This window comes from Sorex fumeus, unplaced genomic scaffold, assembly GCF_029834395.1.
Source record: "Sorex fumeus unplaced genomic scaffold, SorFum_2.1 ptg000055l, whole genome shotgun sequence".
In the NCBI taxonomy this organism is placed as follows: domain Eukaryota; kingdom Metazoa; phylum Chordata; class Mammalia; order Eulipotyphla; family Soricidae; genus Sorex; species Sorex fumeus.
In genome coordinates this window covers 5,645,577-5,672,753 of record NW_026606112.1, presented here as the reverse complement: position 1 = coordinate 5,672,753, position 27,177 = coordinate 5,645,577, and the positions used below count along the sequence as shown (strand labels likewise).

The following is a 27,177-nucleotide window of genomic DNA, read 5'->3' as shown; positions in this document are numbered from 1 at the left end:
TTTGGTTTTGGTTTTGGTTTTGGTTTTGGTTTTTTGTAATTGAGTCACTGTGAGAGACACAGTTACAAAGTTGTTCTTGATCCTGTTTCAGTCATACAATGTTCCACCACCCATCCCTTCACCAGTATACATTTCCCACCACAGAATGTCCAGTTTCCCTCCTGTCCTCCCTTCCCACCCCTCTAGCCTTCCTCTATGGCAAGCACTTTTCTTCTTTCAAAATGAGTTACTTTTGAGCAGCTCTGTTTGATTGAGGACTAGGGCCTTGATTTTATACAGAACCCTTCTTGGTGAACCTCTGGCCTTCAGACTGGGTGAGGAGGAGAGGAAGGGGCAAATGCTCATTCCAGATCACAAGCTTGGATCCAGAGCCATATTTTATGTACTTTTTGGTTTTCTATTTCTAGGTATTTAAGTTTTTTTCAGTCAATTTCAAGAATATTCAACCTTGCCAACATTCATGAGGACAGAACAGGACCCCAAAAAAGCAAGAAAGTCATTGTCATCCAATTAGCTTTCTACAAGTAGAAGACTCAAGTCTTATGTGATCTTACATGGACTTAGGACTGTCTTTTCTAATCAGAAAGCAAAGGTGATGACGAGCCTTCCATATCTCTGAACACAGGCCACCTCATACCTATTTCCTAGTAACTCAGAGCTGGGCATAGGTAGAGGACACAGTGAGCACAGCCAGGAGCAAAGGGTCCTGAATGCTAGTTCTATTACCTGGTGCGATGACCTTAGACCAGACATTGCTCTATTTTGAGCCTTGGCTTTCTTATGTAAAATGGGAGTAATGAAAACACACTTGATATTTGCCAAAGAGAACATGTTTGTCAAGTGTTTCAGACACTGCAAATAAGGCAGCCTACAAACATCATGTGTAGAGCCAGCTTTCCATGAGTATACCTTCCCCTCCTTTCAGTGGTGCATGTTCTCTCTCTCTCTCTCTCTCTCTCTCTCTCTCTCTCTCTCTCTCTCTTTCTCCCTCCCTGTTTCTCCATTTCCAGCTCCCTCTCTTTCCCCCTCTCCCCCTCCCCCTTGTATAGCCAACAATTCCTCAGGTTGGGAAATAAATCTAGTTAATTCACAACAAAATGTTAGTGCCATGTGTGACTTTTCCTTTATGCCATCTGCATGCTAATGAATGAATCTCTGGTTTCAATGCATCCATTTCTAGAAAAATACAGAATTGAAGAAGGTAGAAGAATGTGTGTGTGTGCGCGCGCGTGCGTGCATGTGCGTGTGTGTGTGTGTGTGTGTGTGTGTGTGTGTGTGTACATGCAGATGGCCAGACTAGGTATCCTTAGCTGGAAACCTCCAAGAGAAAGCAATCTGCTCTACCTGCAGCAAAGCTGCCTCAGCAGGGAGCTTTTATAGGCATGAACACACGGATCAAGTAAGATTCTTTCTCCTCTGCATCCCTTGGTCTGCAGTGACAGTGGCAGATGTTAAACTTCGACTGTTCGTCTAGAACAGTTAATTAGGTTACGGAGGCTGCCAAAATCCCAAAGTCAGTCTAAGAAAGTGCATCGCATTAAGATCAGAAGCAAAGGTCAGGAGGCACAAATAGAAATCTGATTTTTAAGGAGAGAAATCATCAAATGCACGGAAGTAAGAGAAATCAAGGTCCTTGATATTCAAGCAACTCCTCTGGAGTTTTATAAACCATGCTGGGGCCAGAAAAGAGTGTGTGGGGTGGGGTGCAGGGTGGGGTGGAGAATGGGTTTGCTCTGGTAATAAAAACACTGTATATTTAGAAAGGATGTGACTCTAATCTTGTGCATTCTTTACCTGAATGCAGAATGTTTTCCAGAACCCTCCATCCACATCTTCTGGTTATCAGGACCTTCCCAGACACCTGCTTCCTGCTAGAGAAGTTCCCACCAGGGAATTATGAAGCTAGAAAGGAAAGGCCTTGGGCTAGATGGAATCAATCGAACAAATAGCTGAATAGATTCCGGATTTCTTTATGGGCTCATCAGATGATCACAAAATAAAAACTGCAATCTGCTTCCTGCGTTTCAGTAGTGGAACTGGCAGTCTTTAAAACCTAGACTCAGTGGGGCCCTCCTGAGCTTACTCCACTCTCAGTGCAGGGATGGGGAGGAAAATGAACAGCGGCTACAGTGCGTCACTGCCACCAGCCGGGCCTCGGAAGTGCAGGCCAGGCTAAAGTAGGAGCTGCCCTGAGGGGAGACCCTGTGATAAAACTATAGTAGAATTGCTCCCCCTCAAGTCCCCCCCCCCCCATCCCCGTGTCAAAACTTGGGAAAAGCGACTATTCCTTTAAAACAAAAAAAGTCACGCCCTGAAGTTCAAACTGTTCAGAAATCAAACATGCCCTCTTTCCTTCCTTGTCCACCCCCGGTCCCAACACCATCACGTGTCCTTGAGAAGTCCCCGTTCTGGGATATGCATTCTTGATAGCAGACTTGGATGGAAAGTGTGGCCCCGCAGGTTGCAATTTTGTGGTTGGTTCCTTCTGTGTCTGCATATCACCACGCACGTGTCGCAGACCCCTCCCACTGCCCACCTGGCTGCTCAGAGCCCAGGTAGGACCTAAGTGGTAGGCCTCGGCCACGTTGAAATCAGAGTTACGTTGACACGCCTTCCACTAACTTGGAAAAGTGGCCACACTCCAACTGGTATCTCGCACCCTGCTCCAACCCAACCCGTGGTCCCTGCGCTTTGCGGGTTGTCGTGTAGCAAGCACCCTTCAGATGAAGTGGGGAGCGCATCTTGACTGCACCAAGTCCGGCACATCCTCCAATCGGGCGGGGCCCCGAGCTGACCAGCTGGCGGAACTGGCGAAAGTAGGAGCAAGAGGGAGCCCCTGAAGCGTCTTGAACACTTCGGAAGGGCTCCCCGCGGAAAACCGCTCCTGGAAAGGTTCCACTACCACGCGACGGCTGGGAAAGCTTGCGGAGCGCAGTTTCCCTATACCGCACCCCCCACCCAGCTGTGCTGCGCACTGGCAGCGGCGAGGCAGGCGCAGCCACCTGCGCCAGGACAGATGGGCTACAGAGACTCTCCTTCCAAGAAGCCCGCGGGAGTGCAGAGGTTTGACTGTGCAGACCCTCGGGTCCGACCTCACCTCGGTTGCTTACGTGGAACCTGGAGGCCAGATTCCCGGCACTCGGGCCAGAACGCGCAGACGCTGGCACGCGTGCGCTCCGGGGAGATGCTCGGGGCTGGCTTGACCTCTAATCATTTTGAGGGGGATCGCAGGATCCCGGGGCTAGATTCTTGAATCATCCTCCACCGGAGAAGCGGCAACACCTCAAAGAAGCTCAGATCGCGCCCTGGGGCAGCCGAACCCCGGCCACCGGCCCAAGTCCCCCCTTCCAGCCCCCCGCTGCTCTCACGTTCGACAGCGGGTATTTCCCTGAGTCGCGCCCGGAGTCGGGTGTCGGGAAAGTCTCGCAGGCCTTTCGCCGAAAAAAGTTTGCCAGGTCTCCGGGATCGGACGCGCCGTCCCCTCCTCCCGCAACGGGCGCGGGCGGGGAGCGCGGGCGGGAGCTGCCCAGGGCTGGGCAAGCGGGCGCGGGCGCTTCCCGGCGCAAAGGGGCGCCGCGCGCGTAGCAAGCGCCACGCTGACCTCCGCTCCGCTCGGCAGCCGCGCAGAGCCCCCGGGGACGTCCCTAGGCGGACCGGAGGAGGAGGAGGAGGAAGAGGAGGAGGAGGAGGAGGAAGAGGAGGAGGAGGATTTGGAGAGGCGGCGGCGACCAGAGCCCGGGAGGTCCGTATGGCCGCTCCCCGCCGGTCGGTGGCGTGCGCTCCGCAACTCGCCCGCCGCGCCCCGGGCTCTGTGCGACTCTGAGCCGCCGCCGCCTGCTGGCCCCGAGCGAGCCGCCAGCCGAGGAGAGCCACTCCCCGGGCCCGAGACGGCGGAGACCGTTCCTCCCGCAGGGCGATGTGGCCAGCCGGTGCGGGCACCAAGCCGCCCTGCGCCCGGGACTCTGCGCTCCGCAGGGCGGCTTTCTCCGGGAACCTCAGCGCCCTGCCTGCCCACCTGGTGCCCGCCGGCCGCAGCGTGCGGGTCTTCATCAGCGCCAACCCCGAAGGTGAGTGGCTCCCGCTCGGCCCGTGCGGCTCGGGTCTGTCCGCCCGCGGGCGCGGCCCCCCGCGTCCCCTTCCTCCAGCTCCAGCCCGGGCTGTCCCGAGCGCGTGGGAATTCCGCGTGAACCTCCCTGTCTCCTCTTGCCCCGGGCGCCGGCGAACTCCCCTTCGGACACCCCCGTTCTGGCTCGCTCGGGGGTTACTCCCCCTCCGGGCCGAGCCGGGAAACGTGCGAAGCCGGAGACGCTTCTGGAAGCTCCTTTCGGCGGCTGCCACCACTCCCTTCACCTCCTCCCCGTTTTCCTCTTTCTTGGAAGCGTTTCTTTCCCCCCTCCCCAGGTAGTCGCAGACCAATCTCGCTATCCGGAGCCCGTGAGCCTGTGGTGGGTTCTCTCATAGGATGCCCCTTGCTTTGCCACTTGTTCAGGCCCCGGGAGTGGGGGGGGGGGGGTGTGAGAGGCGCGGAATTGCCTTTTGTGGGGGGCGATGGTACAGGTGCCTTGCGTGGCGGGGAAGCCCCCTTGCAAACCCAAAGTCCGCAGAGGTCGGAGCGATGTGCGCGCTGTAGAATCAGGAGAAGCACCGGGCGCTCTGCTGGGCTGGGCGGTGCTGGCAGGATGGAGCGTTCGGGAGGAACCGTCTCCACTTGCGGGGTTCCCTGGCCTGAACCCCAGGAGAGTCTGGTTTACAGCGTCGCGTGCACGCTCCAGACTCTGCACCTGGAAGGCGACAGCTGAAAACTTGTTGATTTCTTGCATTCTCCGCTGAACGCCAGGTGGGGAATCCCTTCCTTTTTTTTTGCTCAGCCTTTCAACTCTCAGTCATGTTAACTTTGATTCCTAGTTAGTGAAGAAAAAAGGAGGAAGCATCAGAACTTGGTAAAACGACAGCTTTGGCCCTTTTAGGAAGGTAGGACAAGTTCACAGACAGAAATAGAAATGCAAGATCCAAGCCTTTTTTTTTTTTTCCTGCGCTGTGACAAAGCTGTGGTCTGATCCGACCAAAGGGGAAAAAAGGAGAATCGTTATTTGAAAACCTGAAGCTCTGGTTGCTTGTGAGAAAGAGAGAACCAACAAAAATAGGCTTTCTCAAACATTTTTTTCAAAGTAGAAGCAGAAATTTCAGCAGGGAAAGTGGAGTATTATGACAAGGGGACTGATTATAAGCAGAATTTCAAAAGGGCAACTGTTCTGGTTTCAGGACTGGTGGGTGGCCTTCTGTCATTTTTCTACTCACTTTAGCCGAATTTAATAACCAAGAAAGCTTTTAGGAAACTTTGAAAATCCTCTTATCTCGAATATGTCTTCCAGGATTTTTACTTGAATCTGGATTTAAAAAAAAAAAAACTTGGCACTACACAACCTTTTTAAGGAAATCTGCGATTTGTTTTCGGTATTTGAAATAATATTGATAAAGCATTTTTAAATGTTTGAGGAAATTGTCAGAAATTGTTTCCTCTTAACACTTTTCAAGTCTCATACATGTTTTTAAAATGTACTGTTTAAATCTATTATAACTCCAGCCACATTACTGGTTTTTAAACAAGTTGCTTCTAAAGTACATGTAACTTGTGTTAATATAATATTCATAGTTTTTTAATATGTAATTACCAAGTAAAGGTCATTAATGAATTTGTATCTAGTTCACTTAATATTGAATTAATATTAAAGCTTTGTGTCATTCTCCTTACGCCAGTCATATGCTTCTACAGATTCTCTTGTTTCTTGGGGGTTTTAAGGAGTGGGGTGGGAAAGGGAGTTTCAGCACTTGTGAATCTTAGCTAGTCAAGCAGGAGAAATTGCTGCTCTAGCCTCCTGCTCTCTGAGAGAGGCAGCTTGCACATTGAAATTCAACGCTTACCTGAGAAGTTGCAAATAGAGCTCGAATTCAACTTTCATCCAAACTGAAGAGCAAAGGGTATCTCAACTGGAAAAGACAATGGCTTTGAAGCTGGCAGTCTTGTAAATGCTCTGCCTCAGGCTGCATTTTACCATAAGATCTTTATGGAAGCCTTTCAGGAAGCAAATGGTTATGTCTTAGTACGATCCAATATTACATTTTTGGCTAATACTCAAGAGCCTCTCTGTTGTCAAATTGAGACAAAGAACATGATCTCATGCTTCCTTTCTACAAGTGGAAAATCCGGCTTATAAATAAAATCTGCTTTGTGTTGAACTCATGGCAATACCTTTCAGAATTCAGCAAGGACTCTTTCTTCATTTACAGCTTCAGGGAGGTAATGCTTTACAAGGTTGGCATGAACTTACTCCTCTTGAGAATGACAACCTGTACTTTCCTATATAATAGCACATTTAGTATTTTCATTCTCAGACTTGTCAGGATGGTGAACCCCAGGGCTGTGCTTCCTATTGTACAGATGAGAAAACTGAGGCCTTGTCTGCTTTCTGAGCTCGCCCAGCAAAATGAAATGACGTTTTGAACAGGGGACTCAAACCTCTTTTTATTCTTTTTGTGCTTCTTGGCCCAGGTTAGGCTCACGACACACATCTTGGTGGCATATCTTATACCCATACTGACAAGAAAGTGAGCGGAACATAGATTATTGCTACCCCTGCTTTTGGAACCTGGCAGCCAGAGGCCACGTGGCAGGCATAGAACAGCAGACCACCCCCTCAGCCCCAGCAGGAGGTGGCCTATGGACTTTCAAGGAGATACCAGAATGTCTGGGGTATGGGTGGAGAGGGCTGTCTTTCCCTTCTTTCAATACAAGGGATCAGTCCCAGGGCCTCACACATAAAAGGCAAGTGCTCTGCCTCTATTTCTGCCTCTAGCTCTCCCCCTGGTCCCCATATTCTGAAAACTCACGGAGGCGCAGAAGCACATGTCCATCCCACACTGCCCACTGTGTAAAAGTCACTGCAGATAGAGCAGCGTGGTAAAGGCAACTGGCTCTCAGGGGTGGGTCTTGGACTCCATCTAATCCCACCTCCCACCCAATGTAGCAATCCCATCTGGGGCTTCATTATGGGTCCTTGGCAGTTTCCTAGTCATTTAGCCACTGTCTCTCTGCCAGGGTGGCACTTACTCCTCCTTGGAACAGTGAAACTCTAACACATATAAAATCCTCCACTGTGACTAGTATGACTTGTCTTTGATTGTATACAGGAGAGTCTCCCGCACAGTTCTCTTCCTATAACTGAAAATTCAGGGGGTCTATTAAGTACTATCTCTGCCTCAATTATTTTTTTTTATTGTGGCAGAATGATGCTTAGGGTCTATTACTAGCTATGGGCTCAGGAGTGATTCCTTGTGGTGTCCAGAAGACTGTATGTAGTGCTGGGAATAAAACCAGGGTCAGCCACATGTAAGGCAAGTGCCTTAACCCCTAAACTATGTCTCTAGCCCCTTCAGTTCATAACCAGTTTAGAGGATGGTAACAGATTGGTTTGTCATAGTGCTATAACCGATCTCTTTCTCCCATTCTGGAAGCTGGAAAGGTGCTCACAGGTTCGTTTCCTGTTAAAGGCACTCTTCCTAACTATCATATGCCAATTCTTATCATATGCATGGAAAGAGAGAGCCTGTGTAAGATCTGTACTGTAATGATTCTTCTTCAAAGGAAACTCATTCCATGACAGGAGCCTTATCTTAGGGACCTCACTGGAACTTAATCACCTACCAAGTCCTCAGCTTCAAATATAATCACTCTGAGCTTCAGCATATGAATTCAGGAGATACAGTCCATAAAATCATGCCCCTGCTACCTCAAATGCCTATTCTTTCACATACAGAATGCATCCATCACAGTAGCTCTAAAATTCTTCCTTTGGTTCCAGGATCAGCTCTATGGGTTACATCAAAATGCCACGTAAATCAGATATGGGTAAGACTTCGAATATGATGCACTCCCGGCACTGGTCATCTTTAGCTATGAACAGAGTTGCATTTGCCCAGAGTGGATGATACCAAACCTCTCTCCATGCCAGAATGATGATGAGAGGTCATAGGAGCATGGAGCGCTTTCTATTTTTGAGTTAAATGAGGTAGATTTCTAGGGTCATTGAGTGCTTGTTTTTCTCTTTGTTTTTGTTTTTCTCTGGAAAAGAGGAGAGAGATAAAATAGGTTTGGGAATGTCAAATTTTAGAGTATTTGTTCTTGGTTTGACATTCTGCTTATGGAATCCTCAAGGGTTAACAGTTCCATGATTTGGGGCAGTGGCCAACCCAGCACCTTTGCCCCTTGAAATCAGGGAAGAGTGACGCAATGCTTTCCAAATCTCATTCTTGCCTTGTCTGGAATACTAGCACACATTCTCAGTCCCATAGCCCTGTGGTCCTGTCCTGGTCTGACTGCCTCCTTTATTTCTTCCTGTTTCCATCTCCACAAGTTCAAGTTAACTATGTTGGGTCAGAAAGACAGTACAGCAGGTAAAGCATCAGCCGTGCATGTAACTGCCCCTGGTTGAATCCCTATCACCATATCTGGTCCCCCAAACACCACCAGGAATGATCCCTGAGCACAGAGCCAGGAGTAAGTCCTGAGTATCACCAGATAGCATCCTCCAAACAAAAGAAAACAAAAACCAAATTGGCATTGTTTCTACTGTAATGTTTCATGGTTTCACTCACTGATTTCCTTATCAAATAAGCTGAACTTGAGATACTACAGTGCATATGGAGCTTTCCGTGCATGAGCACACAGCCAGGAGTAATCCTTGAGCACTGTTGGGTGTGACTCCACACCCTCCACTGCACCTCCCCCAAAAAAGTTAGTTCAGCTGTGCCCCTGCCATCTCTTCAGAACAAACCTAACCTCTGCCAGTTGGATAGGCAAAGAGTTTTCATGATTCCTTTTTGCTCTACAAATTTCCTTCCTTAATTCTCTTCTCTCCTCCATATCATAGTAAGCAATCAGGAGGAACCTTCTAGTCCCATAGCACTTTTCTTAGAAACCTCACCCAGGGCTGATATGCCTGCCTAACTCGTGGAAGACTTTGAGTGTGAGCCTCAGTGCCACCCACACACGTCATGAAGCATTGTGGGGACCCTAATACCTGGGAGCTTCAGAGCCCAAAGAGCATGTGAGAGCCCTGCTTACAGTGTGTGTACAGGCAGTGCAGCTACAGCCAGTGGGGGAGACTCCAGAGAGAGCAAAGGAACCCTAGGCACAAACATGTGTGAATGCCACAGTGACAATCAGAGAGCACTGCACCCGGAGCACAGCATGAGCACCCCAGCTGAAATGTGCAACCCCAGGCCAGCACTGCGGCCGAGTAGCAGCTGCAAAAAAAGGGAAGGGGTTTGGGCAGAGAAGCTTCTCAGCTGCATCTCCAGTTTCATTGCTTCTACTTTCTACCATACACCCAAACACAGGTTAGCCAGATTGTTAGCTGTCGCTGATCATGACAGCAATTCCCTACCCCTTATTGTCCTAGAATGGACCTCATTTCTATCTGATTCTTCACCAGAATTGCTTTTATCGACTGAGTTCTGTTTGTGACCATTTATGTATTCTCAGAGAGAATGCAAATGCTCCCCCCGCCCAGTACCTCACTGCTTATTGAGCATGCACCAGCATTACCCTACACAGTTTCCCTAAGGAAATACTGTTTTTTCCTAGCCCAGCCCTCAGAATGCTTCTGACCTTTAGCCCACTATGCAGTTTCACGGTTGCTTCCACCTCTTTGGACGTCAGTTAAGATAGCACCCCACTTTTTGATGCCAAAATCTTCCTTTTCTAAGAGTTGCTATAACTAATCACCATAGATTGAGCTTTAAACTAGAGAAATCTTTAGTCCCGAGGTTCTTTCATCCAACGAAGGGTAGATGGGTCGTGCTCCCACTGAAAACATGAGAAGACTCTTTTAACTTTTCCTCATTTTCCAACCTCATTGGCTTGGAGCTTGTCATTCCACTCTCTGCCCTGTGGTTTTGGGTAAGAACCACATCCTTCCATAGTAAGGAGAAAACTCATTTATCTCTGCCTCTTCTTTCCTTTTTTATTTATTTTTTTTTTGCAAGGGTGGGGAGAGAGCTCCCAAGCAATGCCCTACTAAAAATTCTCATCCAACCCATCTGGTGATTGAATGCATGGGTTCAAGGAGAAGGTTCTGGGGCCAGAGCTACTGCAGATAGGGTGCTTGCTTTCCATTTCGCCAACCCAGGTTGGATCCTCAGCATCCGCCTATGATCCCCTGAACACCACCAGGAGTAATTCCTGAGTGCAGAGCCAGGAATAACATCTGAGCATTGCTGAGTGCCCCCCCCCACCAAAAAAAAAATCAAGGAGATGGTGCTACTCAGACCCTATGGTACTGCGGATCACCCAAACCACCCTATGGTGCTGAGTGGTAGCAATGCTTGGAGTATGGGGATCCTGTGGTGACAGGAATCAAATCTGCGTCTGATGCATGCTAGGCACATGCCCAAACCTCTGATATCACCTCTTCCTCCCTTTTTTAAAAGGGTAAAAACCCAATTCAGTTGTGGGGCACCAACCACATGACCTCATCTAAATGTAACTATTTTTCAAAGGCCTCACCCCCAAAGCTATTACATCATGGAATTAAGGCTTCCACATACAAATAGCATTTATTCCATTCCAGGTAAGACTGAGATCAGTAGGGGTTCTGCAATACCACTTTGATGCCTGATGGAAGACAGAAAACCTCATCCTCTCTTTTATGCACCCCTTCAGAATGGGATGCAGCAGTTGCAGACTTCTTCAATGTAGAGAGGGGAAGTGAAGCAGATACTATCTGCTCTGTCTCAGGCACCTGGATCAGTAGCTGTGCATCAAATATGTCTATCAAGAAACTCAACTCCACTCCCAACTGTGCACTGGAATTTCCCGAAAAGTCAGGACTGAGGATGGTGGGAGAGGGTGTTCCCTAAGGTCGAGAGGTCTTTTCTGGGTTGATCTATGTTTTTTTTGTGTGAGAGTTCTAGTCACCTACAACAGTTGAATTTGTGAAATGTGACTCCACTGACTACGGATGCATTTTGAGTGGTTGATTCTAATGAGTATACATTTAAACGGACCCACACAGGTTCTGGCAACCACATCAGATACAAAGCTGCAAGCGGAGTACTAAGAACAGGAATGCACTTTAAGTCGCTGAAGCTCAGGCTTGGCCACTGGGGACTTGAGGCATTCTGGTTTGCTGATGAAATGGAAAGATTTTTGTGTTCAGAACTTTGGCGATTCTGGGGTTGGCAAGTAAAGACTAAGGAACTTTATTTGGGGGCCATACCCAATGATGTTCTGGGTCATATAGGTAGCTGGGGACTGAACCTGGGTCAGCCATGTGCAGGGCAAACATCTACTACTGTAGTATCACTCCAGTCTCAGGAATGTGTCTTTTGTTTTTTGGGTTTTTTGGGTTCGTTTCTTTTTTTTAAATTTTTTTTAATTGAATCGCTGTGAGCTACAGTTACAAAACTTTCACATTTGAGTTTCAGTCATATAATGATCGACCACCCAGTGTACATTTTCCACCACCAATGCTCCCAATATCCCTTCCCCCATCCCACCCCTCCTCCTGCCTCTATGGCAGACAGTTTTCCTCTTTCTCTCTCTCTACTTATGAGTATTATGGTGTGCAGTACAGATACTGAGAGGCCATCATGTTTGGTCCTTTATCTACTTTCAGCACACATCTCCCATCCTGAGTGAACCCTCCATCCGTCATTGACTTAGTGATCCCTCCTCTATCCCAGCTGCCTTTTTTTCCTGCTCATGAGGCAGGCTTCCAACTGTGGAGCAATCTTCCTGGCCCTTGTCTCTACCATTCTTGGGCGTTAATCTCATATTATGATATTTTATAAGGAATGTGTCTTTTTAACTTTATAGACAGTTGGGTCTCACCCAAAGCTTAGAATTGCACAGACCTATGTTGAGGAACTGTTATCCCTAATATGCCTGGACACGTTGCTCACCGGGTCTGGGCAGGAACCTGTTTGTGTGGCAAAGGAGGGTGGGTATGCAGAGAAACACCTCTGAGAGCCAATTCAGTGATCACAGCTCAACTTTATTGACAAATACACATATTCTTTTTTTAATTTTTTTTATTAGTGAAACACCATGAGGTACAGTTGTAGATTTACAATTATTTTGTGCTTGGGTTTCGATTATACAATTATCAGATACCCATCCCTCCACCAGTCCCCATTTTCCACCACCATGGATAATATCCCCCCACCCCCATCCCTCCATCCCCCCCGCCTCTGTGGCAGGGCAATCCCCTGAAATACACATATTCTTTTTTTATTTTAAATTTATTTTTAATTGAATGAATCATTATGAATTACAATTATTCATGATTGTTTTTTTTCTTTTTTTTCTTTATTTATTTTTTTTACAGTTGTAGATTTACAATTTTTTGTGCTTGGGTTTCAATTATACAATGATCAGATACCCATCCCTCCACCAGTGCCCGTTTTTCACCACCATGGATAATATCCCTCCCACCCCCATCCCCCCATCCCCCCCTGTCTCTGTGGCAGGGCAATCCCCTGTGTTCTCTCTCTCCATTTGGGTGTTGTGGTCTGCAAAAGAGGCATTGAGTGGCAAACATGTTCAGTCCATAGTCTACTTTCGACATGCATCTGCCCTCCTGGGAGGATCCTCCAAACATCCTTTATTTGGTGCTCCCTTCTCTATCTGAACTGCCCTTTCCTCTAGGATACCCGGCTGGCCTCTAAGATATGGAGTAATCCTCCTGGTGCTGATCTCAGCTATTCTTGGGTATTAATCTCATACTTTGTTACTTTATATCCCCCAGATGAATGCAATCTTTCTATGTCTATCCCTCTCTTTCTGACTCATTTCGCTTAGCATGATACTTTCCATATTGTACCACTTGTATGTAAATTTCATGACTTCATCTTTTCTAAGAGCTACATAGTACTCCATTGTGTAGATGTACCAAAGTTTCTTTAACCAGTCATCTGTTCTTCGGCATTCAGGTTTCTTCCAGTTTCTGGCTATTGTAAAGAGTGCTGCAATGAACAAACAAGTGCAGATGTCACTTCGACTATACATTTTTGCCTCTCTGGGATATATTCCCAGGAGTGGTATTGCTGGGTCAAATGGGAGCTGAATTTCTAATTTTTTGAGAATCGTCCATACTGTTGTCCAGAAGGGCTGAACCAGTCGACATTCCCACCAACAGTGAAGGAGTGTCCCTTTCTCGCTGCATCCACGCCAGCATTGGTTGCTTTTGTTCTTTTGAATGTGGGTCAGTCTCTGAGGTGTGAGATGGTATCTCATTGTGGTTTTGATCTGCATCTCCCTGATGATTAATGATGTAGAGCATTTTCTCATGTGCTTTTTTGCCATTCGGATTTCTTCTTTGAGAAAGTTTCTGTTCATTTCATTGCCCCATTTTTTGATGGGGTTGGATGTTTTCTTCTTGTGGAGTTTAACCAGTATTTTGTATATCCTGGATATCAACCCCTTGTCAGATGTGTATTCGGCGAATATCCTTTCCCATTCTGTAGACTGTCTTTGTATTTTGGCCACTGTTTCTTTGGAGGTGCAGAAGCTTCTTAGTTTAAGATAGTCCCATTTATCTATCTCTGTTTTCACTTGCTTGGCCAGTGGCGTGGCATCTTTGAAGATACCATTAGCTTCAATATCATGGAGAGTTTTGCCAACTTTATCTTCAATGTACCTTATGGTTTCTGGTCTGATGTTGAGGTCTTTAATCCATTTTGATCTTACTTTTGTACATGGTGTTAGGCAGAGTTCTGAGCCTATTTTTTTGCATGTAGCTGTCCAATGATGCCAACACAATTTATTAAAGAGGCTTTCCTTACTCCACTTCACATTACTTGCACCTTTATCAAAGATTAGATGATCATATGATTGAGGGGAGATGTCAGTGTATTCAACCCTGTTCCATTGGTCTGCAGTTCTGCCTTTGTTCCAGTACCATGCTGTTTTAATTATTACTGCTTTGTAGTAGAGTTTGAAGTTCGGGAGGTTGATTCCTCCCATTTTCTTTTTCCCAAGAATTGAGAGTCTTGGCTTACAGGAAGTCCAATAACATAGAGCTTAGCACTGTTGGCCTATTACCTTTTCCTCTCTGCTTTGTCTCTGGTCCAACCTCCTTCAAGACTATATGCTGCTGTTAGAATGACTTGCTTATGGCATAGGTGATGGTTTCTGCATTTTAAGCCTACATGACTAGAGGGTCGAGTGAGGCTCCAGGTCAGGTTAAAGACGCAGGCAGCCATTTAACGATCTCTGCCCAGTTACTCCCCCTTGTGAGATTTCACTTCAGGGTCATTTTGCAAAGCTGGGTTTTTCCTGCTCCAGCCTCTGTCACCCTGCTCCAAAGATTTACCTTCTTAGTGACTGTCTGCCAAAAATGGGTCCCATCCCTGCACTCCCCACTCCACCAGGGGACAGGTTTAATGCTGTCTTCAGAAGTGAGGGGTGTGATGTTGCTCAGGGATGCTTGGGTCCTGTGCTCTTGTCCTGGCGATGCTTGGAGGATCATCTGAGCATCAAACCAGAGTTACCCACAGGCTCTACATGCATAACCTCTGTATTGTCTCTCTGGACCAGGAGTTGACACTAAAGTATAATCAAGGTGGAACAGAGAACGACAGATGTACTTACAGGAGGGAAGACGGTACTGGGTTTCTGTGCTCAAAATTTTCCCTCTGAATGCCATCTATCCCATGTCCCTGGAGGAGTCAGTGAAGGACAGCAGCACCCCTGCACCCACACAGCTCCTGTGACCAGAGACAGTCTGAGTGGAGCAGAGCACGTTCCCTGAGGGCTGGCTCTGGGGTGGTGCCTCTGTGACCCTTTGAGCACGGGCTTAGTCCATCCTGACTTCGATTTTTCCACTTTGCATCTCTCTGCCCCTTCCCCAACTCTCCTGTGTCTTCAGAGTCTTGCTAAGGAAGCTTCCTCGCCTTCCTTTTGCCAGAAGCCAAATGAGGAGAAATATTTTTCCTGCAGCTGCGGCAGCAGTTTCTGCAGGGCTCAGCTTGTACCCCCAGAAAGAAGGGCAGGAAGTTGTGCAATATTAAATTCTCTGGGAACCTGTGGCTGTTCATCATCATGTCCTTCTTATGTCCTGTACATTCCATAGTAATGGGAGAGCATGTCCATGGGCTCCTGTGCACATACACAGCTGTTGCGGGGGGGGCGGGGGGGGTTATGGCCACACTGGGTGGTGCTCAAGCACATTGTTAGCTCTTGGCAAAAACTTACCTCCTAGACTCTCTCTAGTGCTTCATGCCTCATTTAGCTCTTTTGATGCTCCAGGAATATTGTGGGGGGGGGGGGCATTTGAAGTGCCAGCGTTTGAACCCTGGTCCGCTACCTACAAGGCAAGTACCTTACTGCTATAGTATCTCTCTGGCCCCCAGAGTTTAGATTTTTGAAAGGAGAATGTTTTTAATTGTTGTTTTAAGAACAGCACAAGGGGCTAGAGCGATAGCACAGTGGGTAGGATGTTTGCCTTGCATGCGGCTGACCCGGATTCGATTCCCAGCAAGCATCCCATATGGTCCCTTGAGCACCGCCAGGAGCAATTTCTGAGTGCATGAGCCAGGACTAACCCCTGTGCATTGCCGGGTGTGACCCAAAAAGGACAAAAAGAGTATCACAAGGCTCTTGAGTAATAAATGAGCTAAAAATGTTACTGCTTGTTTCATAAACTTCTTCAGCAAGCATTGTTCAGCCAGGAGAGAGAATCAGAAGACAGATTCATGAGTGTGAGTCTGTCTGGGTTCTGATTTTCTATCCATCATTGGATGCTGCGATTTCAGGAGCAGAGCACTTCACTTCTCTGTTCTCAGTTTGGACATCTGTCAATGAGTCCAGTGATGGTACCTGTCTTGCAGAGTAATTGAGAAGCTTGAATCAGAGAATAGGGGAAGATGCTCAGAACAGTGCTGGGCGCTCAGAAAAGATAGAGTAAGTATGTGCTATTCGTGACCTTTTTTCCCCCGGTCGTCTGGACAGTGTTCCTCGGCCATACTCCAACCACATCCTCCTTCCAGCCTTGTTCCCTTCCTGTGGCCCTCCTTCCCTCACCAGTTGGCCTCCTGGTCTCATGAATGACTCCCCTCGCCACTTCAGCTGTTTTTCTTCCGTGGTTCTTTTGGAACATCCTGAGTACCCACAGCCGGGTATATGGCCTTGGCTGAGAAATGCCGATCTACACTCTGCCGATTTGGGGTTGCAAAGAGAAATAAAGATTTCCTGCCACCCACGGAGGCTTCATCTGACAGTGATGTGGACATCACAGTTGAAAACCACAGTTCTGTCACAGTTGTCATTCATTCACACCAGGGCCAGTCCATAGGTGTGAAAGGGTTGAAAACTAGAAACAAACACCAACTCCAGACACTTCAGAAGAACTAGATATTCCGCCCGTCATCACTAAGAACTGGAGAAGTGAAAGGCAGGAACTCCACTCTACCTTCCTGCCTCCTTGTCAAAGCACTCACTCGGAGGTGGACAGGCATGGAAGCCGTGGCCAGCATCACAGTGCTGAGAAACCCAGGTGAGGAGCTGGCTAGCATCTCCAGACTGCCTCTGCCACCACAGTGGGCCACACTGGTGGCGAAAGAGCTTGTCCCCCAGCTTCCATGACAGCTCTAGCTCAAAGGCAAGTATGCATTCTAGCAGAGCTAAAGGCAGTGCCAGGAATCAAACCCAGCTTGTCACAAGGCTAGTGTTCTGCTCCTGAACCAGAGCCGTAGCCTGCTCTGGCTGAACTGAAATCAGACTCAGCGAGAAGTAAAAGCCGCGAAGGCTTCCAGCCCGTACACCCCGTGAGAGAATGAATGGAAGTGCAGCAAGGGATGTTCACCACTGAGAAAATAGGATGGTGTCCCTGGGAAGCTGGCACGTCCCTTGACTCCAGCCACAAAGCACTCCCCAAAGTATCAGTGCCATACGGAGTACTGCGCTTCATTTAGAATAGAGCAGACACAAAGCGGAGCAAAGACAATCTTGAGGGGAGGCTCATGAATAGTCTGTGCTCATGTCACAAGGGATGAGCAGAGCATTAAGTGGGCACTGAGGAGGAGAACCAGTGTGGGTCCTTGGAGGAAGGACTTTGGAGTGCTCAGGAGAATGAGTGAATGAAGGCAGCAGGTGAGTAGGGACCGTTCACAAGACTCGGAGTGATGCTCACCTAGTGTGACCTGCAAGGAATAGAGAGAATCCTGATTATTCCACAAAGAACTTTTATCCTGTTGAATAGAGAAATGGGGATGTGGACTGATACCATCTGTCCCTTGAGAGTCGCTCATGTAGAATGACCTTTACTATTTTTATTTATTAAGACATCACAATTTACAGTTATTTATAGTTGAGCTTTAGGCATAATGTGTTTCAGCTCCAGTCCCACCATTGTGTCAACTTCCCTCCACCCATGTCCCAGGTGTCCCCGCCCCTGCCCCGCCCTGCCTGTCTCCTGACTGGCGCCTTTTTAAATTTTGACAATGCGGTTGGATCCTGCTTTTGTGTTGTTGACACTGTGTTTTGGATACAGAGCTATATCACTTCTCTCCCCTGACAAAGTACTGAGGCCCTTGACCCCGCCCTGTCATTTCCCATCTAATTCCTCTTGCTACCGCTGCTTCAGTTTCTTTGTTTTCTATATCCTTTATCCTATATTTTAGGGTGAAGAGTGATCAAGTTGGGGCTGGAGTGATAGCACAGTGGGTAGGGTGTTTGCCTTGCACGTGACCAGGTTCAGTCCCAGCATCCCGTATAGTCCCCTGGGCACGGCCAGGAGTAATTCCTGAGTGTAGAGCCAGGAGGAACCCCTGTGCATTGCCAGGTGTTACCCAAAAAGAAAAAAAAATGAGTGATCAAGTTGTCTTCCCTTTAATATCTTGCATTTCCTCATTCTGTTATTCCATTTTGTTATTCTAGCTGTAATATATTGAGTAACTAGAATGACCTTTAAAAGAAAGCAGGACCTAGATCAGAGGTTTTTAACTTATGGTTCACAGGAATTTTGTGCTGACCCATGAAAAATTTATTATTGCTTAGCACATAATAACTTGGATCATGTAGCAGCACTCTCATAAATATATATGCATATACATACACATGTTCTTACTATAAGTAATGGTTTTATTTCTGTCTGAGCATTAAATGAAATAGCTCTCCTATTTTTTCAGTATGCAAGTGTCAGATTGAAAATCCCTGACTTAGACCATCTATGTTCACTTGTATGTAAATTGAATTTGATTTTATGGTTTAACAAGTCATCGACAGGTATTGTTAAATATTGTTAATGGGGGCAGGGAAGTAGCTTAGGTGGCAACACTTTATGCCAGAGGCATTGGTTAGATCCCCCTATGGCATGGACACACACACACATACACACACACATGAGCACACGTGTGCAGACACACACACACATCAGCACTGCCAGATGTGGCCCTGATTACTTTTCAACACCCCTGGGTATGGGTTCCACATAATTAAGAGATAAATAAGAAAAATTTTCATAAAAACATGTTAACTGTGGCAATAACACCATTTGCCATTTTACTTATTATCATTATAATTTGTAGGGAGGGGGCTGAGTTCACACCTTACTGTACTTGGCACTTACTCCTGGTTCTGTGCTCATGGGTCATGCCTGGTAGTGTTTAGGGAACCATATGCAGTGCCGGGATTAGAACCAGCGTCAGCCACACGCAAGGCAAGGGTCCCAGCCCTATCCTGTCTCTCTAGCCTACCATTTACCATTTTAAATAGTAAAATTTGTATATCTATTTCTATTTCAGTTTGTTTCTTGCTGTGTATTAAAACCACTACAAAATACAGTGGGTTAAAGTCTCTCATAGTTCTGTGCTGGAAAGTCAGGCCAGGCTTGCCCTAGGGGAGGTGATGTTTTTGGATGCAGATCTTTGGCTAAGCCAGTGTTCCTCAACCTTTGCCCACTATGACCATCCCTTCATGCCCCATGCCCCCCACCCCCTCCCGACCTCCTGACCGACTCACTTGAATGGATTCAGCAAAACCTGACCTGAGCTAGCTGGAAGGTAAGGCTTCACTCAGGGAGGACTGGCTGGTCAATGAGCTACTTAGGACTCACAGTCTTTCACTTCTCTCATTATTCAGGAATCTGGCTCACACTTCCTTAAAGGTGGAAGGAAATGCAGCTGTCAGGCCCCTAAAGAGCCTCAGCTAGGAAGTCCCCAAATATCACTTCTTTTGAATCTTGTCTGTTCTCATTAGAGAGCTTGTCTAGATAAAAAAGGAAGAGGAATAGACTCATCTGATTTGAGCCAGAGCACTTGCATGCAGGCAGAGGAGTAAACGACTTACTGGAATAGAACCCCAGGTCCCCAGTGATCTGGGCAGTTTCTTTAACCTGTTTTCTTAAATGGATTAAAGAATTCACCAAAAGTCAGTAGATGAGGTAGATAGACTGAAACAAAACAAATGCTTAACAAGTGTTAATAGAGTTAGTTGTCATGAGAAAGATGGTAAGGACTTGTAGAGGTCTAATAGTGACTTTAGCAGTCTTCTAGAACTTTCCAAATTTTAAACTGAGTAAAAAAAAGACCAAAAGGTCTGCAGAAAAGATATATATCGCCATTTTCACAGATACTCTGTGGCAGAATTGACCACTCCTGACCATCTGCTGATTGTGGTGGGCCTTCGAAGGGTATCAATCCCAGAAAAGGCCCCCTTTATAGCAATAGACAATTAGGAACGAGAAATACAAGCTCATAAACATCTTAAAAAATGTCAAATGGCGCAACTTTGCAGTGGACCAGGAACTCATCTACAGACGAATCTTGCTTGAGAAAGCAAGCTCTTTTAAAAGGTATTCTTGGCTTTAAAAATGCTTTCAGCTTTTCATTTTAATCATTGTATGACTTAAATGTAAAATATGTAGGAGGACCTTGAAAGTAGATATGAGTTACATTTAATAAAACCAAAAGAAATCTAGTGATTCTTAGAAACCTTTATATTGCTTCTTTGAAGTTTTAGTCTACAGTGTATTTTATAATTTAATAAAACAATTTATTTTACAAATTAAATTATGTTGGCTAGTGTACAATTATAAAAAAAGAGTTATGTGATTGAAAGGTAATAATAAAGTTTAAAAAAATCCCAACCTGCAGCTTTGGATGCAATTCAAAAGAAATAATTTCCCTTCTAATAAAATACTTCCTTGAAATCTCATTTTCAATCCAAAATATTTTGAATCCTTTGACATGGGTAGATACAAAATACAGAGCAAAACCCAGATGCCAGGTGTCTTATTCCAAGAGTGATTACAGAATCTGACTCATATGAAACCACAGAATTGAAAGGGGATCCTTCATAATGCTTAATCTGTTCCATTATGTACAGTGTCATTTAGAGACTCTTGCCACTGGATGTATTTCTTCCAGATTTTATTCTAAGCATCAGTTGCAATATTTATTAGATGTCCGTTGTGTATAGCCAGACTCCAAACTAGTTGGTGTGGAGCATTACAAAGGAAGGAAGGTGTATGCTGCTGGTCTGTATTCTTTAGAGTCATCGTCTAGGACCCAGGACAAACACAGCTGCCAACAGTGCAAGCACTGCGGATGTGAGAGAGGATGGAGGTAGAAGCCAAGTGGAATAATTGGACTCAAATCGACTTTTCTGATATCCTAGCAGAGCATGAGCTGCTCAAATTTAGTGAAGAGGGCAAGACCAAAATGCTTCAAGTGTGTGTGTGTGTGTGTGTGTGTGTGTGTGTGTGTGTGTGTGTGTGTGTCTTGGCGGGGGAGGGGGGGGAAGGGGAGGGAGTCGTTCAGGGGAAGACTCCTAAAATACTGGAGTGAGTGGTAGGAAACTGGCACAAAGGTAAGTAATGGGGTCAAATCTAGAACCAAGAGAGGAACAGTTTTGGAATCGAAAGCATTTGGTGTCAGAGTTTGACATAAAGGGTCATACAGTGGGTGAACGGAACATATACTATAAGGTGTTTCATTTCCTTATGTAACAGTTGGAGGAGTTTGGACAGTCAAAGTCTGAATGTGAAGTGAGAGTTTGGGAAAGTGAATTTCATCCTGTGTTAGGGATGGAGTGTTCAGGAAAGCAGAAAATAACAGGCAAAAGCAGGACCCTGGCCTAGACAGAAGATCAGACCAAAGTCCTGGGATAGAGTCCAGGGCTTCTCTCAGGACCAAACACAAGACCACAACCATAACTCCTGCCCGAGGGACCTGACTCTGAATCCCTGAATTTTTGGATGCCAATTATATGGAACATTTCCTGGATAAGTCTCTCTTGAACCCAGGAGCTAGGAATTGCCACACAGTAGAAGTCACGAAGCATGACTCTGGGTCTATCAGAATAGATGCAGGCGCTGAGCAGCAGGCAGGGTTAGAAAATAAAAATAAGGAGTTGGGAAACTGGAGAGTACAGCAAGGCCCTTGCGTGCAGCTGACCTGGGTTCCACTCCCTGGCACCACATATGGCCCCTTGTGTTCTGCAAGGAGTGACCCCTGAGCACAGGCCAGGAGAAACTCCTGAGGACCACTGGGTGTAGCACCAAATATAAACAAACCAAAAAGAAAAAGAAGGTATGTCGAACCACATTTGAAAAATTAGAAAAATCGCTTATCCCGGAGGAAGAAGATGACCTGTACTCGAGAGGGAAGGAATAGTCCATATCCTAGAAATCAATCCAGTCTCACTGACAAATGTTTCAGCCACAAAAGCTTGGGGTTACATCCAGACTCAGTGGACGGGAGAGCAGAGATGGATTAGTCCTGTCTGAAGTGGACAAGGAATGAACCAAGTGTTCTGATGTTAGTAGTGTCTTTGCAAGCTATTACTATTGGGGTAAAGGAATGAAGGAGGTCAATGTCAGGCCAGAGGGGAGACTTTTGATTGGTTTTACTTGGCTAAAGTAGGACAAGCCAGAAATAGTCAGAATTCACCCACGAAATTTTTTTGCCCAAATGACAGAACTGGTATAATTATCACTTTCCGGGACAGGGGAAAATGTGTTGAAACTGTTAAATAGACTGAAAATCTACTTCTATGGTATAGAACCTGCTTTCCTGTTAGTTTGTAAGAGTGTCTGTAGCAGATGTCATTCGGCTGACAATATTCTAGAAAAATTCTCTAATTAAAATGAAACATAACCAACTGCTGAGGCTACTGTGTAGTGAAAAATGATAAAATTGGCCAAATACATCAAACGTTGAAAAATGAAGAAAATAATGGCTGAGAATGCCAGACAGAATACTTGAAGGTTAAAAGACCTTTTTCGTGTGGGGATAAAGAAGTTTCTTGGGTGGGGGTGATTGGGACTATACCTGGTGGTGCTCAGGGTCTGCTTACTCCTGGCTCTGTCCTCAGGGATTCCTCCCGGTGGTGCTCAGGGAACCATAATGTGGTGCTTAAATATAAATAGTTAAAACGGTTACAGTAACAATAAGGAGACTATGTAGGAAAAAAAGACAAAAGATTAAAACTCTCACCTTTGTGAAGAAGCTACAGATCTTGGGGGATGTGTTGGTGAGAACATTCACAAATAGGAATTTCACAATTTAATGAATTCACTGCTGAATTGAAAATTGTATAAGGTAGGGGGTTTATTCTTCCCCCAACACACAACCACATACACATATACACACACACACAGTGTTTCAGCACACTTCCCATGGAGATGCGGCATCTACATTTTTCTTAATTCTGGTCATAACACCTGTTTTGGCCAATAAAATGGAGAGAAAATGGTAGAGCCCCAGTTTCTGGGACTAGGCTTTTAAGAAGTTTGCTGTCTCTATGATACATATACAGATCGCCCATAGTGAGACCCTGTGACGGAAGCCGGCAGCCAGCACCAGTCTTCTAGCAAGGAGGATAAATGTCTGAGAGGGGGAGGTCCTGGAACTGACTAACTAACTGTGGCTTTGTGGAGCAGAAACCGTCCTTCCCCACTCAACTCTACCCATACTTGCAAACTGAAAGGAAAATGAATGCTTGTTATTGTTTTGAGCCAACGATTTTAATTTGTTATGCGGCATAGATTAAAAAAATAGTAAACTAGAATATGCACTGTAGTCTCTCCAGGCTACCAGGAAAGAATTTAGGGTTTCTATTTGGATTTGAGTGCTAAAATTTGTGATCTTCTGAGGTAAGCTATTTAATCACTTCAAACTTCATTGTGCCATCTAAAAGCTTGGCATAAGAATCATTACCTCATGAGATAATGTGACAAACTCAAGCATGTGCTCCTAAAACAATACCTGGAAGACAACATGTTCTCAAAAAATTCCCATCATAGAATCTGGGAGATAGTACAGGAGTTAAGGCATTTGCCTTGCATCCTCCTCCTGACTCTGGTTTGACTGTGTATGGACCAACCACACTCCTCTCTCATAAATTATAGTTCAAAATGAATTTAAAGCCTCAGATTATTAGAGGCTTTAAAATCATTTTGAACCCATTTAAAGCCTCAAGGTATTAGATTTAAATCCACAATATACAATGAAGAAAACAGAGAACTCCCTGTGACATCAACTTCAGAGGCATCTTCAGTGATTCAGTGCCTCTGGCTAACAAAACAGAAGCAAAAATAAATAAATGGGATACATCAAAGCAAGAAGTCTGCACTAAGCAAAAACATGGTGACTAAGACAAAACACCCTAGTGAATGGGAGAAGATATGCACTTACCAAACATCTAACAGAAGATTAATACCCAAGATTTGTAAAGCACTCAAAAAACAACAGAAAATAGGGAAAATTGCCGAGCAGACACTTCTTCAAAGAAAACATATACATGGTTAATAGATATAGAAAACGTGTTTTTCATCACTTGCCAGAGAAGTGTAAATCAAAATTACAACAGGGTATCACTTCACATCCACATAAATATCAGAGACCAGAAACAACCTGTGTTGTTGCAGATGTGCTGATAAAGAGATCCTCTGCTTCCACTATTGATGGGATTGTCATTAGGTTCAGCCTCCATGAAAAACAGCATGGAGGAAACTCCTCAAAAAATCAAAAATAGAGCTTCCACATAATCCAGCAACTACACTTTTGGCATCTACCCCAAGAGTACTGAAACATGAACTTGAAAAGTATATGTACACGCCTCCATTCATTGACTGCAGTTCATAATAAGCAAGACTTGGAAACAACCCAACTACCCAAGACCCAATGAGTTGATAGTATATTATTGTTTTTATATCCATGGAATTCTGTTTAGCTAGAATAAAAGGTGAAATCTTGTGGTCTGAAGCAATTTGGATGGAACTAGGTGCTATGCTGAGAGAAGTGAGTGAGAGGGAGAGAGCAAATACGAAACTGTCTTATTCAGAGGTGGAGTGTGAAAAACCACTGTCAGGAAGTGAACAATGGCCTGAGAATTTTCCTAGCAAACTGAGTTTGCTAAGGGGCCTAGAGGCAGTGGTGGAGGGATGCCGGTCTTCTGATGGAAAATGTGTCATAGCAACATTGTATTCCTGAAAATTAATAGTAACACTATTATAAACCATAATTCTATATTTTTCAAAAAAACCAAATTCTAAATAATTTTATTTTAAGTAGTTAACAATTTAGGCAGTACTGGCATCTCCAGAATATCAGCTAGACACAGGAAGGCCATAGCCTGCCACCACACATGTCCCTCTCCTAAGTCCCCAAAGAAAAAGAAAATAGGACTTAGCCACGTGCTTTGATTCTTGGACTGAGATTTTAAAAAATATTTGAAACTCATTCTTTGTCTTCTATACCTATAATCTTTTCTTTTTTTTTCCCTTACCCTTTTCCTTTCAGAAAATTGCAATCTAAAGTGCGCAGAGAATAAAGGATTTCACTCTTGCTATTATAAATGTGAGCAAAGGAGACCCATGCTCAGGGCAGCCAAATGGGTGTGTTAGCAAGGGGGCTGGAAGGGTCCAGACACCAGAATTATTGATTGAGCACTGACCATTGTTTACCAGCTGTGTGGCCTGAACCGCCAAGTCTCAGCCTTCCCGTCTGTCTAAACAAAGTCATCAGAAAACACCTCAGCTGTCTAAGGAGCTCTGAAAAATCCATTCCCGCGTCATTTCTATACAAGTAACCTGCCACAGAAACAGCATGTTCTTAAAACCTGGCCAGAAACTTACACTGACTATGAAGCCAGTATTAATAGCCACATAACGCTAGTCTAGACCAAATAATATTTAGTATTCAACGAAACTAGTTACTCATGAAATATTTTGTTGAGTTGATAGACACCTTGAGAAAAAAGGAAAGCCAAGATTAGGAGATAGGGTGGAGGCAGTCTTCCTCCCACCCACCTTCCAGGATTCTTGAGAATCCTGCTACTGCCTGAACCAACTCTGCCTCATGTTTCACAATCCTGCAGCCCTCTGCTCACCAATTACACATGTTAGCCATTGAGTCATCTCCCAACCTACCAGTGAGACTTTGTGGGAGTTAGTAGTTGAATAAGTGGCCCTATCTAAGGAGACCCTGCCCTGTACTGAGTGGTCATACCATTATTCGTCTTCACAGGAAATGTACAGGGACAAGTGAGGACCAGAGCTAATGGTGCAAAATCTGGATCACACACTCTTGGATTTGTGATGTGCTCTGTGCCCTTTCTGGAATCTATGACTTTAATCTAGTTACTTCTTTTCTCTCTGGCACCACTTGCTTATCTATAAAATTGAAACTATCATTAATAGCTCCATTAGCTAAAGCTTGTGACATGCTTTTCCTCTGGCTGAATAGTGATAAATTCTGACCAGCATTAGCAAAACTGACCACCACGCAGTGCAGGGAGGAGTCGGAGGCAGTTAAGATCAGACTAGAGGTGTCAGAAACAAGGATGGAGGGTCTTGGAAACCTTGTGGTGCAGTAATCAGTGTCACAATACTGTAAATTTTAACACAGTATCACTATGTTACCTATATATACATATATATGCATAAGCATATGTGTATAACCTATAGGTACATATTTTTATATATAGGCATATATAAACATATATTTGTATATATACATTTATATTTTGTGTATATACAAATATATATTTTTAATGCTAACTAGGGTTCTTTCCATTCTTCTTACTACCTATATATACCCATATATGCTATGTATATATGCCTAAATATACATATATGTATGATCACTTGATCACTTGACTTCCCATTAATCGTCAATTTGCTCGAGCGGGCGCCAGTAACATCTCCATTTGTCCCTGTCGCGTGCTAGTGTAGCCCAATGGCGTCTGTTCACTCTAGGAACACAAAGAGCCTCAAACCGATCGTTCGTGATCTTGATGAAGAAGTCTGACCCTCTGGTAGGTGGGCAGCCACGCGGTCTTTTGACATCCCGTGGAATCCAGTTGGTAACAGCTCTAGTCCAGCGGTTGTCTTTAAATCTCATTACGTGACCAGCCCATCTGATTTTTGATGCCTTAGCAAACAAGACAGCGTCCCTGATTTTTGATCATTGACAGAGGTAAGAACTCCAGATTCTTTCTCTCATTTGAGTGAAATATGATATTCCAAGCATAGCTCTTTCAATTCCTCTTTGGGAGACCCGAATAGCATTCTCATCCTGTTTGCGTAGGGCCCAGGTCTCTGAGGCGTATGTTAATGCAGGAAGAACAGTGGAATCAAAGAGATATGCCAGGAGCTGGAGGTTCTTTGTCCTCTTAGCTATTTCTTCGACGCTTTTGAAGGCGTTCCAAGCCGCTCTCTTCCTCCTGCGCAGCTAGGGTGCCAGGACATTTGTCATGTTGACCTCTCGACCTAGGTACACATAGCTGTTGCATTCGGAGATGGTTGTTCCATTGAGAGCGAATGGGGCGTCAGGAACGAGGCTGTTTCTCATAAACATTGTCTTCATAAGATTCAGATGTAGTTCGACCTTTCCACACTCACGGTCGAAGTTGGCCAGCATTTGTGCTGCTTGGCTAATGTTTGGTGTTATTAAAACAATGTCATCAGCAAAGTGGAGGTGGTGTAGTTGCCAACCATCTATCTTCACTCCCATTCCTTCCCATTTCAGTCATCGCATGATGTTCTCGAGAGTGGCACTGAAGAGTTTTGGTGAAATGGGATCACCTTGCCAAACCCCTCTCTTGACATCAATGATTACTTCTTTGTAGAATGGTAAGATCCTGATAGTGAATCCGTAATACAGCTCACGGAGCAT

The 27,177-nt window shown here is 45.4% G+C and overlaps 1 protein-coding gene across 1 annotated transcript in view; it reads left to right on the top strand.

Annotated features, from left to right (window-relative positions):
* The first annotated feature begins 3,705 nt into the window (after positions 1-3,705).
* NWD2 (NACHT and WD repeat domain containing 2) overlaps positions 3,706-27,177 on the top strand; it is a 184,634-nt gene continuing 161,162 nt past the window's right edge. The window contains exon 1 of the mRNA XM_056125543.1: positions 3,706-4,067. Within this exon, the coding sequence (XP_055981518.1) occupies positions 3,917-4,067 (151 nt within the window). The 5' untranslated portion in view covers positions 3,706-3,916. The remainder of the gene's footprint in view (positions 4,068-27,177) is intronic.